General features: G+C 39.3%; 1 protein-coding gene across 1 annotated transcript; it reads left to right on the top strand.

Annotated features, from left to right (window-relative positions):
* Window positions 1-1,109: 1,109 nt before the first annotated feature.
* LOC146866295 (uncharacterized) lies at window positions 1,110-6,918 on the top strand. The gene is made up of 4 exons (XM_085640831.1): window positions 1,110-1,153; window positions 1,697-1,766; window positions 3,454-3,492; window positions 6,694-6,918. The coding sequence occupies exons 2-4, from the start codon at window positions 1,713-1,715 to the stop codon at window positions 6,904-6,906; spliced, it is 306 nt and encodes a 101-aa protein (XP_085496957.1). The 5' UTR covers window positions 1,110-1,153; window positions 1,697-1,712; the 3' UTR covers window positions 6,907-6,918.
* Window positions 6,919-13,721: the final 6,803 nt, after the last annotated feature.

The raw sequence follows: 13,721 nt of genomic DNA on the forward strand, positions 1-13,721 counted from the left end.
TCAATGTTCTGAAATAACTCTCTGTCCTTTAGCATTCTGCCATTATTGGGTTTGTTTTAAAATACTTTCATTCATTGGATAATTTTCTTGTCTTGCATATTTAGGTTTTCAGTATATATTTTTGTTGAACTTTATCTCAAAAGTAGAAAGACTGCTTTTCTAATGTTTTTTGGGTGAATTTTCACAACTTCATTTATAGCATATTCTTCTTCCCATTTCTTAAATAACCCTTGTTGGTGAAATGTTGCATTTTTTAGAATACATTAATCTATCCTAATGTTGCTTTTGTTTTAATAGAAATTATTATTTGTACTATATTTCACCACTCATCTGCTTGTGGTTTTAATTACTTTTCCATTCCACTATCATTTCTATTCAGAATTAAATAATGAAGTTCCTGGTTTTGTGAAACACTCTTTAAAAAGAAGTGCCTCAGAAAAATATTGATGGAGCACGGTGTCATATTTTGGAATTAACTTATTTAAAACTTCATAATGTAACGTCCAATGAAATTGACAGTAACTCTAGAGAATTAAAATTAGGATAGGAATTATTTGTTGATTTGTCATTTTTTGCTAAATTGATTTTTTTTTTTTGGGTCCTCCATGGCAACGAGCTGTACACTTTGACCCACATGTACCTAGCTAGAGTTTAAATTCAGTTCATAATCGCCCTGCATGTCATGGCAACCGACAGAGCTGTATGTGGTGAGCAAGAAGCAGGAACAATACCAAGGGATCAATCATTCTAATTCCTTGTAGGTTTCAGCACTCAGTTCCTAGAATCAAAAAGCCACCTATGAAAGGCATTATTGAACTCACAAGTATCAGACAATACCTAAATTGTGGTCTGAATGACCACTGAAACTTCAGCAACTCAAGTGTGGAGTTTCGTCTACGTACCTAGTTTATCTAACAATACAGAGTTTTTTTTACAAAATATTGCACTTATAAGCAGCAGCCAAGGAAACCAGAGCAGGAGTCATCAAGGGTGGATTATTTACCACCCACTTTAACCGGTGTGACACAATGAGCCCTAATCCTGGTAAAGCCAGGCCCTTAAACGAACGGTATAAATGTGCAGGCATTATAACACCAAATACCACTTCACACGCAAAAGCATCAGAAGACGATCCTTGTACGAGCTCCTCCTGGTAAGTTATTGCTTTTAACCTTCAGATTGCTTGTCAGCACTGGATGATAGGGTAACCAGTTGAGTGGTTTTAGGTTTTGATAACTTCTGAATTATTTCAGGGTAAACTTGATTGGCTATTAAAAAACGGTTTATAATTACATCTAAAAAGCCCACACCAATGTACCTTATAACACATACAAAGCCTGGGATGAATGCATATAATACATGTCTTTCTGGACCAAATGATCCCCAAATACAAACCTAGGAGGAAGCTGGGCATCCAGCCGTTCAACCTTCAAACACAATCCCTGCCAGTGATAGTATGTTTATGCTTTATCCTTTCTGTGTAGAAAGCACGCAATGAACATATGCTCAGCAGTCTTGATTTATAATAACTCCAGTGGTGCTATTATAAGTTACATTTATAAATATATAGTCTATTTTAACCTCCAACATAACGAAACTCTGGGCAAGTGTTCTGACAATCACTATCAGAGATCACGGCTGGTACTTCAGAAATTTACTCTTTATTAACCATTCTTTTTTTCATATTTCCTTGTAGATACCATTCATAAAAGATGAGGACCTTGGTTGTGGTGTCCTGCCTTCTGGCCTTAGCCGTTTGCATTGCGGTGAGTGATGATGTGTGGGACATTAGCAGACATGTAGTACTTTGTTAGTCTCACTCAACAATGCTTTTAGTGAAAATATCTTTTGTGCTTCTGTTGATAAGCAGATATTCCTACTTTCATGTGTTCTGTCGTCCATTCCCCTAAAATGGGAATTGGAAACATCCTACTGCACTTTTAGGGTTCAAATGATGCTTTTGTATTGTCTGGGTGTTTGAAGCATTTCAAAATGTGTCTGTACTTGAAAATGAAATTAAATATTGAGCAGTCTCGAAGTGATGATAGGGCATGCACATTGTGTAATATTTTATTTTGAAATCACATAAGCTGCAGGCAAGACAGTACCAGTTTATATCAGTGTTCAGAAAAACCACTCTGAAAAATCCATGGTTAACATAAGTGATATTACTGTACTGTTGTTAAAGCCTCTACTGTGCAGTGTGGGCTGAAAAGTGGAAGAGAGGTGTGCCCTCAGAAGATTCTTTTGGAACACACCTAGAATTAAGGACAAAATGCTGTTTGTTAAAAGGGGAAACAAAAAGTGTAATATAAGGGATAAAGTACCCTACCATACATTATAAGGGTATTGCAAGTCACTAAAGAATTCCATATCCATATAGAGGAATGAGGCCGAAAGTGACTTGCAATGTCCTTAATGTGTACGCCAGAGGGTACTTTACCCCTTAATGTTCGCATCATCACCTTTCACTCAAACCACTTAAAATCTTTGGGGCACATTTACGTTCCCTGGTGCATCCCTGCAAATCAGCAGGGATGCGCCATGGAAGATGCGTCACGCAAGTTTGCCCTTGCGCCACCGCAGATGCCCCGCATTTACAATGCGGTGCATCATTGCGTAAGGACAAGCAGATGCGTGACGCATCTGCCGGCGTTAGGTTGGCGCAGTGCTGAAGTTGTGTCGTAAGTGCGACGCTACTCCAGCACTGTTCCAACCTGCCCTATCCCTAACATTGTGCGTCACGCCTTACACCTGCTTGAAGCAGGTGTAAGGATTTGACGCACCAGCGTTGGAAAAGTGACTGCGTGAAATCTTGTAGATTTCACTGCTTCACTTTTCCGAGGCTTTTTCCGATGTAACGCCCACCCTGCATACATTAAACCTGACGCGGGTTTAATGTGGTGCAGGGCTTTACAACGTGACGCATCTCCCTAGATGCGTCACGTTGTAAATCTGTTGCAGCATGGCGCTAGCTTTGCGCCACCTCTGCGTCACAAAAGTTACGCGACGGCAGCGCATAAGTGGCGCACGGGGCTTGTAAATCTGCCCCTAAGTGCGTAGCTTTTTCATATGAAAGAGAGCATGTTTGCAAACACGAAGAATAAAAATAAAACCTCTAGGGCAAAATTAAATTCTCCCTCTATGCTGCGGTCTTTGAAAATAACAAAGGGCTCATTGTCAAAGGAGTAACGTCTGAGATGATGGTCGGGATAGCGATTCAAAGCTTGTCAATAGTAGCTGCTGGAATCAGAGTGGGAGCTGATGGAGAGAACAGCAATGTTATACCAATGAAGCAGGTTTAGAGGATAGCTGGATATTTCAGTGATAAGTGGTGAAGGTAACCTTAAGTTAATGGATGATAAATGTCTCACTCTTGTATTGCATTGCACCCCAACTACACTTGGCTAAGAAGTTTTGTTTCTTTAAATTTTTATTTTCCCTCCTTTCCAGGCCTTCGAACGGGATGAGAGGAGTGCAAGTGACAGTGGTGTAAGTATGAGACCTTCATTCTGCGATAGTTTCTTATATCCTGCAGTGAGCATGGCATTCTACCTTTGTAGGCTTCATTTTCTTGTTGGTTTATTGTATCTGAATTCTCAGACTTTATAAAATACTTTTCTGGATTGACTGTGGATAATATTTGGGCTTGGGGATTGAAAGATTTTAGATTCCTCACCACCTGGACCATGAATAAGGTACTCAGATTAAAAAAAGGAAAGAAACAGTTTAATTTTAACCAGTGGTACGTACTTTGATTAGTATTCCATTCCATGTTTGCCAGGAGGATTATTAGAGACATGGTATTGTTTGTGACATTCTTTATGATAGAACAGTATATCTCCAGTGCTAATTCTCTGGAAAGGAACACAAGTAATCCCAGATGGGCGAGAGAGATTGTGTCTGACTCAATGTTTGATCTTTGATATTTCACTTTCTTGCTTTTTCTTTACATAATTCCTAGATACATTGGCCAGATTTGCAGCAAATCAGCAATTCGTATATAATTGAGTCAATGTGATTTCCTGTTGAATCTGGCTATGTAAGTCCACTTCAGAGGTGAACCACAGACTCCAGCATCTATTTTATGCACCTGTGGGGCAAAAAGAGAATTTATTTAACCCGATGTTTCTCTGAGTTATTATATTATTTTCAGACAGCACAGATCATAAATTTAAAGAGGAAAACCTTGCTCACTGCTTCCAAGCAGTTTTGTCTGAAAATAAATCAGTAACTCAGAAAAATATCATATTATATTCCCCCAGGGGCAGGGAGTTGGCACTCCAGCACCAGGTTGCCCTGAAATCTTCGAAACAACCCACAAACCAATGATTTTCTGAATATGGTAATATTCACATTGACATGCTTGTGACCTATTGCAATCTTAGAAATGCTCAGAGATTTATTCCTGTGAAGAGAATGGGTAAATCCCTTTCTTGAGTGCAAATGGGAAATCAACATTCTTAATCCTGATGAAAAAGGAGAAGATATTTATCACTTGTGAAAAATAATTTCCTTTGGGGGGGGGAAAAAGAAAGAAACAGCAAAAATGTGACTGTACGCATTGGAGGGTATTGTCCCATGTGCACTGGTAAACTCCATCTGTGGAGCACATTTCACATTTTTGTAAGTAGTGATTAATAAATAGAATTATAAATGGGTAAAAGTGAACATCAGGGATGTTGTTCACTCAGAGCTTCTGAGTAATATCAAATAATAACAAGAGCAACAATTGTGATGTTTATAACATCAGTCATAATGTCAGTCAGAACCTCCTGATGAAAAACATCCGTTCTATTTACTGTTACTGAGCTTTATTTCATGCTATGTATGGCCCCCAAAATCATCTGCTCCTGCTTTCATCTGTTGCCCAAGGACGGAGGAGTAATGGGGAGCCACACAAAAGATGGCCTCCCCTCCCTGCCCCAAATGTTGTACCAACCCCAGAGAGATTCCAACCACTTCCTTACCAAAGCAATATGAATATCAGCTCAGGTCTGACAGGCTCTCAGAGGCATGTCACAGTATCCTGGAATTCCTTTATGACGTAGCAACAATGTGAAACAGCTTTTGTCTCTCACTCTTGTTATATCATAGCAGTGGGTAATGAAAGTCTGGTATTATGATAGAGACTTCAAATGAAAGAGATACATCATTATATGGAATAATGGATGGTAGATGGGTGGCATCCTCATAAACCACTTTTAACATAGATATAATTTCATATTATGTATGACCGCTAAATACATCTTCCCTGCTTCTAGCTGCTAGAGACAGAGGAGTAATGAGGAAGCCATGGGCTCTCTTTCCTGTCCCAAATTTTAAAACAAAATACATGGGCTCCTGCCACCCATTCCCAACAACTCTCTATGCCTTCCCTTTCATCGCCTCAAGAAGGTGTGCACACTGATCTCTGGTGCTGCTTTGACAGGCTCTCAGAAAGCCCAGACAGAGCAGCCTGGAATTATTTTCTGATGTAGCAATAGTGGGTAATAAGTTCTGTTAACCTTTATTAGTACTTCATAGTAGAGGATTAATGGATTTAGAATCCAGTTGCTTATGCCAAAGGCTCTCTATAGATACCACACATCACATATAAAATTATAGATGGTTAACATAAAATACAGGAATGTTTATTCAGTACGGCGTTTCGCGGGATATCAAATAGCATACTGTCACTTATCTCTCCAAGGTGAAAAAATATCATTGTAATACATTTTTTACCCATCTATAATTTTATGTCATATATGGCTCCAAAATCATCTGCCCCTGTGTTCACCCGCTATACAGGGACAGATGAGTAATGCAGAACCATACAAAATGTGACCAGTCCTCCCTATTCAGATTTAAGAAAAAACAATAAGCGGCGGTCTGCCACCCAACCCCTCTGCTCTGTGCCTTCCCTCTCCTTCCGAAGCTGCGCTCCTTGCTTTCCAGCACTGCTCTGACAGTGTCTCACAGAGCTCAGCTAGCGCAGGCTGGAATTTCTTTCTGATATAGCAACAGTGTTTAACACGTTCTGTTAACTACTATTGTTGTTTCGTCATAGCGATTAATTATTTGGTTTAGAGTCCAGTCATTCATGCTAATAGTGCGCTATATGGGCCAAACATATCAAACCTTACTAAGCAATGCCTTTGTAATGCCTGTGTAATGATTTATGAAATCCTGCAATTCAGAAATCTACATCCATGTAAAGGAGTCAACCTGAGGTGCAAATATATGTTTTCTTTTTTTTAATCAAGGCTCCTACATTCTGTGCTTACAGAATGTGGAGGAAAACAGCAGCTTATCTCATAAACATTCTCAAATAGGTCACTTTGTGATCAGAATACATTGAATGCCTGTGTTTCCCATTGCAGTTGTTACAGACTCAACATTTAAACGCACACGTTCCTACTTCCAGTCCTTTAATTTTTGTTTGTCCAAACCACACCATAAAAAGCTATATGTATGTATCAGAAAGGGTGACTACCTGCAGTGAATGTGCTTTAGAGCTTAAATCATAGGCTGGTGTTTTGATGTCTGTGGAAATATACCTTTGTTGGTATGTTCTGCTGTGTGTGCCTCTAGTGAGCAAAAACCTTGATACATTTCTCCAAAGTTTATAGTGTGCTGTCTTGTTATGTACATCTGTATTATAATTTTTTTAGAGTGTATCATATTTTTTATTGTATGTTCTCTATTTTCCAGTCGCATGAAAAAAAATGGCACAAGAAGAAGCATCATTATCAACGTCGAACAACAACTCCGACCACTACTACTCCAACTACCACTACTCCAACCACTACTACTCCAACCACCACTACTCCAACCACTACCACTCCAACCACTACTACTCCAACCACTACTACACCAACAACAACTACTCCCACTACGACCAAGCCTTCCACGGCTCAAGGTTAAATATGAAATCAGGTATGGGATGCATGCACCAGTAAACATATAGAAATATTTCATCATTTTGTGTGGGGACAGAGGCCAACAATCAGAAATCACAACAACCACACTCTTTTTTCACCTTTTTCCTCATTTTTTGCATTGATAAATATAGGAACTATGAAAGATGGAATAACTCTTTATGGTGGTTAGGAAAACAAACATGTTCACCAAAGTATGTGTTAATAACACCAACCTCAAGTGTAGGTGCACAAATAAACCTAGCAGCTCCACACAATATTGTACCTAGTCCTACCACACATGCTTCCCTAGCACTGTGAGTGTTACAATACAAGTTCTGATAACGCCACCCTCCCAAACAAGTATGTCTTTATTAAAATCTTATTAGACACATAAGGAGCAAAATAGTTATTCACATGTTCATTTAGCATCACACCATGTAAAGGAGAACAAATTAGGTTACAGAAAGTCAACAAGTCCCACATTTCTCAAAAAGAAATCTCAATTTAAACAGTGGGAAGCAAATGAAGAGACAATATAAACATAGCTGGCAAACGCCACTCCTCACTCTCCAGCTGCTTCAGGACACCGGCTTGAAGATCAGAAGATGTGGATTAAACATTTGAAAGCAATTTGTTGTCAATTGAATGCAGATTGTGATCCCGATCTAATATTGTTTGGTTACAGTTTATTTCATTATGGCTAGTACTCTTGGGACTTTGTTCTTTCCATGCAGTAGAAGCTCTTCATTCTAAGCTTTCAGCAGCAGACTGTGTACAGCTCTCACCTGATTATGTTTATATTGGTTCAGATACACTTCATAAAACTAGTTCTGAACTACATGCAGACCACTGTTGAGCTTCTTGGTGATCCAGGTGTGCTTCATTGTGTAGTTTAGTAATGCAAACTACACCCACAGCCACATATTCTGATGGATGCATCCCATAAGTGATTAGTGTAATTTTTTTTGGGTGGCTGAAAAAACATACCAGACCTGGTGGCTTCTGATCAATACCAGCAGAAGAATCCTGCAACTCCAAAAAGCTTTAGAAACAAACATTTCACACTCTTTGATTGATGTGCACTCGCAGTCTGGAATACACTGCCATTTCTAGTCTGCTTAGCCTTTGACTTTATCTCCTTCTGGAAGGATCTTGGGGCCAGATATGCGACTATTCCAAATTTGCACTCAATTACGAGTTGCAAATTGCGAGTCACAATTTGGAATGTACAACAGTGTCAGAGACACTGATTGCGATTCCCAATGGGGTCTCAGAATGCAAGGCTCATGAATATTAATGAGCCACTTGCAATTTGCGACCCCATTGGGAATGGCTTGCCCTCCCAGGGATGGTGGCCTGCTGGGCTCAGCAGACCTCCATGTCTGGGACTGCTTGTCAATAAAGCAGGTTTTTTTTTGCAGCCCGTTTTCCTTACAAAAATGAAACATTTTTGTTTCATTTTATAAGGGCAGATAGTTGTCCCTGGAATCACTGCCAGCCCTTCAAACATAATATTAGAGCCAGTCACAAAGGGGAAGGGGTCCCCTGCGGACCCTTTCCCATTTGCGACTTCATTACCACCCTCTTGAAGAGGGACATAAATTGAGAGCGTTTTGCGACCGCAATTGCAGTCGCAAAGCATTCATACATGGACAGGGAGTTGCTATTAGGAAGGGAACGCCCCTTCCTAATAGCGATTCGCAAAAGGCTATTTTGCGACTCGCAATTTTTTGCGACTCACCAAATAGTGTTTGTACATGGCTATGTAGGTTTTTGTGTACACAAACGCGTTGCAAACCCGTTTGCGCAAGCAAAAACTGGTCGTACATCTGGCCCTTGAGGTCTGGAGCTGCCACAGCAATTAACATGCATTCATCTCACTTTATGATCTGCAGAAACACATACTGCCTTATTTTGAGTGACCTATAATCTCATTTCTGAAATAAACTCCAGTTTAGGATTATCAGTGGTATATAGTTTCATGCTCTTTCCCCCCACAAGGAAGAACTTGACACAAGTATTGCAGATTGAAACACACTGTACAGCGTTTTTCAGCTTCGAACATTGGAGAACAGAATGTATTGCCTAACTATCCACCATTCTGAGCTGCAAAGTGTAATGATATGGAAACATTGTCTGGGCAGAATAAAATCCGGTGGCATCTGTATTTCCCCTGCCCATGTGACCTATTGTGTAAGGTCTTTTTGTGACCTATTGTACAACTATACACAACAGGCTGACATTTTGTAGCTGGAGGGTCTCAATCTGAACAGTATTGAATTATAAATAAGCATCACTTAAAAGCAAAATGTCACTAAAAAAGGCATTTATGACAACAGCCCTCTATTCTGGGAATTGGCAGTGCAATGTGGCCACCAATCACAGCCCCGTCATTGCTTATAAATAAAAGGTCCACAGTGGAGAAGTACCAAAAAGGTCACCAGGGAGCCCTTGCCAAATTATGTGAAAAAGAAACTTGTACAGCTATATCCTGTCCCCTTAGTAAACATTACCTTCCTACCTTACACAAACATATTGTATATTGCATTGAGCAAACCTATAGCTAATTTACAATGGGTTGCATTCCAATTTGTTTATAGCTACAATCATCCTGATTTTGCACTTACACAACTGCTCCTTCAAAATAATCATATTGCACTGCCACGGGGAAGCATGAGATGGGAAGAAAATAATCGGTATAGCAGCACTTCTTTGAGTGATCACAATTTATGAATCTTGGTCATTAAAGACTTATTTTTATATGTCACCCTTTGAAATGTCGAGTGGAAAGATTTCCTCTCACCCAAACTCCACTGCACCCACTGGGTGAGAAGAAAACTTTTATTAAAAATGTAATTAATGACGCCCCCAGTCATTACCAGAGATGATCCTCTCAAACACATTTATGCTTAACTGTGCTTTTTATAATTTGATCTTTGCCAATTTTATTAACTTCTATGGCTTCCACCAATGCTTTTCAAACTATGCTTTCTCATCTCAACAATGTATTTCTTTAATAAACATATTCAGCAAGAATAATACACATTTTGACAAGAATTTCTGTATATACCCATGAAATCTGGGTATAAAAAAATATATCCATCTTGTCTGTAATGGATGCATGATAGCTATTGATTGAAAGTCCAAACACAGGATAGACAGCCTAATATATTTACATATATACATCTCAACATATTCTCACTAAGGGATAAAGTAAGGGAATGGGTGTGCAAGAAATTAATTGTGACCACCATCAATCAAAGGCCGGTGGGATTTCAGAGTCATTTGACAGTGGGAAGAGTGTCGATGGAGTTCTGTCCTAATAGGGGTCAAGTCCCTTGGTATGAGCTGAGTAGCTTGAACGAATGGAATCGTGAAGCAGCACAGGGAGATTAGGGAAAACAAGAAAGGTTAAGATTAGTCACGTGAAAGGTGCAAGAAGACGCATATGGGGTTAGCATTTTAAATTGGTTTCTAGAATACAGATCATTTATAGCTTTAAAAACAGACTTAGAAGTTAATAATAATAATGAGTTGCATAATGTTCATCTCTGTTATGGACATTACTCTGGGTGCTGACCAAAAATAGTTTAAATCAGCAGAACATCTTCAATATACTATAAACTAATATGACTGTGTTTCTTTACAGAAAGAGAAAAGAGGTTCATCAGAAGTGAAACGAAGTGACTGCTCTTTACTATCAGAAAGAAAACATCCATTTTGGAATAAGTGTATGTCTATCCTCCTAAAGAATGTAAAAAGCTGTATCTAATGTTCAGACTGTTCTTTTCAGTAAGATTTTCTTTCAATAAATCAATCCTTCAGAACAACATTGTGGCTCAATGTGTTTTGCTTTTTACTCTTGGAAAACCATCTGCAAGTATCTGTTTCAGGTATACTTATTTTACATTTAATAAGCAACAACTCTACCAGAGCTCACTGCAATATGTGGCTTCAAACCCAACCTTTCAGACACAGGCGTTTAAGATATCTTGAATAAAATAACTACCACATTTGTCAGGATATACAAACACAGGTAATGAGCCCTGGATCCAATATAGCTGTTTTATAGGATTCTATTTGCCCAGTTCTGTTCACAAGAGAATCATATCTCGAGATAATCATTGTAATTTATGTTTTCTATCTTCTTTGCCTGACCTCTGGCTCCTACTGCATATTTGAGTTGAATCCCAAAAAGCCCTCCATGTAAAACATCTTTGGCCACTTTCTCCGATCCAGTTTCATGGATGATTTCTTGTACCAGGCAACACTTTTGAATGTAATCCTAGTGCCTAATTTGAGCCAGTGGTTGCAGGTAAGGCCTAAGAGCCCTCATTTGTATGGATTGGCGCTTATGTTTCTCATTAGAATTTGACCAAGTGAAAGGGAGAAGAGAAATAAGGGAAATAAATGACAAAGATGAGAAAGCGGATGAAATAACCTGAAAGAGTGAGGTAAAGGGTTAGGGAGTGTCTGCTAGAGGACTAAAGAGGCATGAGGTGAAGCAGGAATTCACAACCTTGGCATTCGGCACACTGACAATCAAGAGACCCGGCTGCCAGCTTATGATTAAAACCCTGGGCCCTGGCAATTATTCTTTTATGATTAAGTACTGTGTACTCTTGGATGAAACAAACCCAGTGAAGGCCGATGAGAACAACAAGTTTTATGGCTTTTCTGGTTCTATTCTTGCAGTCATTTCTCATTTCCTACTCCTATTGTTACATTTACTATCTTCACATTGGCCATTAAGACAAGGCTTTAGTCTCGTACTGTATTTGAAAATGCCAGAAAGGTTTACACCTCCACTCCTTATCCAGTTTTTTTCAGATACTGTCAGGGTGTGCCACTCAGTCTCAAGAACACGAAGAATCGATGGAGGGTGCAACTATCCCCAATTTCAAACAGATGCTGCCTGCTCATCGTTTTAGACCTATCAGCGGCCTTTGACACAGTCGACCAAAAAACTACTTTTTAAATCCCTGCAACAACGCACCAGTGCAGATGGCCCACTTCTGTAGTGGTTCACCTCATTTCTGCACAAATGATCCAAACAAAAAAAATAAACAACTCAATCTCTGACATCCATGCGATCATCTGAGGTGTTCCCCAAGGTTCAGTACACTCGCCAACATTCTTCAAAATCTACATGGAGCCCCTCACCGCAATACTCAGACAAATATTAGTGTCACCTTTAAGTGAACAGCATCCAGTTTTCACTAGAAATATCCATGTTGAATGACATTCTCCAGCTTAATACCACACACATAAATGTTCAGAACTGGCTATCACTCAACCACTTTAAAATCAACCAAGAACAGGTGGAAATTCTTGCTTCGTCCGATCAGGGCCAATCACCATAGAGCCAAGAGTGGCTAAATAACCTGGATGCTCTGTACTGCAAGCTGACTCTGATGGACTCTGCGGGATCACCCTGGACTCAGATCTAAACATGAGCTCATACATTAGGTCCACAGTAAAGAGCGCCTAAAACCCTCAACAAAATTAAGCCCTTCCTGCCACCAAATAACTTAAAATTGCCACACAAGCACTGCCACTATCCGGGAAATGCCACACTCACAGGCTCCCCAATGGTATACTTAGCCCCCCCTGATTGCCACTCTAAATGTAGCCGCAAGGATGGTCATCGGAGCAAATAGATAGGATCACATCTCCCCTCCATGAAAAATCTGAAGTGGCTACCAATCAGAGCACGCTCCTGCTTTAAAACCTCTTGTCTCACCCATAAAGCACTACACACTGGCAATTCAGACTATCTCACACCTAAACTCACAAAACTAGGACATTCGCGAAATCTAAGAAGCTCCAACTCACTACTTCTCACCCTCCTGAAAAAAACAAAAACATAAAGCTCCTTTTCTCTCTTTCTAGGGCAATGCACCCAATATTTGGGACTCTCTCCCAATCCATATCAGAACTAACCGCTCTTTTGTGAGCTTCAAGAGACAATAACAATTATTCCTTCAAAATCAGCACCTTAACCCTCTGGGAAATAACTCAGAATGCACAATGTAATACTAACACATTATACGCATATCCCTCCCAAGGTTCTTACAATGTTTAGACACTCATCACTACAATTGTACTGTACTGTCTTTGACTGATTATGATTGGACTCGTGACACTACAATCACACTGTATTGTGAATGACTGTTAAGGACTTAAGATGCTGTAAAGCGCTCTCACACCCTCAGTCAAGCACTATATAAACTCTTAAATAAAAAAATACACAAGAAGGCTATGACTTATCTTGCATCAGGTCACCTGACCAATAAACAAACATTTACATTAGGTTTATGAACATTAAAAACATATTTACATGATCTTTACCACTTCAAAGTCTCATGTGAGTAATGGGACTTATTATGTCTTTTATTCCTGTAAACTTCAGTTACTTTCCATTTAACATCTATGGGCCTATTTACAAACTGCATTCCATAGTACCTTAAGTAGAACTACTGTAATAATAATAAGGTTGTATGAAATTTGCATAGTTCACTTTCATGTAATTTAGCAAAATTTCTGTGAAATTATACGAAATTAAATGTGATATGGCAACATGAAAATCTGTCATTTTATACTGTATTTTACCATGAAATGCACCCTTGCATCAATGTTTTTTGCCAGGGCACTTCTGGCACTATAAAAGTGCAAAAAATAAAAGCATCACAAACAACGGCTGCTTGTATTCTGTTGTTCTACTGCATTTGCCATAAAGCTTTCCTCCAAATGTCACATTTGCTTTACATTTTTACAGGTTGTTACGTCTAATTACGCAAAGTGGCAAACTAGTATGTT

Source organism: Triturus cristatus, chromosome 2_1, assembly GCF_964204655.1.
Source record: "Triturus cristatus chromosome 2_1, aTriCri1.1, whole genome shotgun sequence".
NCBI lineage: Eukaryota > Metazoa > Chordata > Amphibia > Caudata > Salamandridae > Triturus > Triturus cristatus.

Excerpts from the sequence above, each read along its gene's own strand:
- LOC146866295 (XM_085640831.1), top strand. The coding sequence starts at position 1,713 with ATGAGGACCTTGGTTGTGGTGTCCTGCCTTCTGGCCTTAGCCGTTTGC. Across the intron at positions 1,767-3,453 it reads CCTTAGCCGTTTGCATTGCG|GCCTTCGAACGGGATGAGAG; the intron begins GTGAGTGATGAT and ends CCTCCTTTCCAG. Across the intron at positions 3,493-6,693 it reads GGAGTGCAAGTGACAGTGGT|TCGCATGAAAAAAAATGGCA; the intron begins GTAAGTATGAGA and ends TCTATTTTCCAG.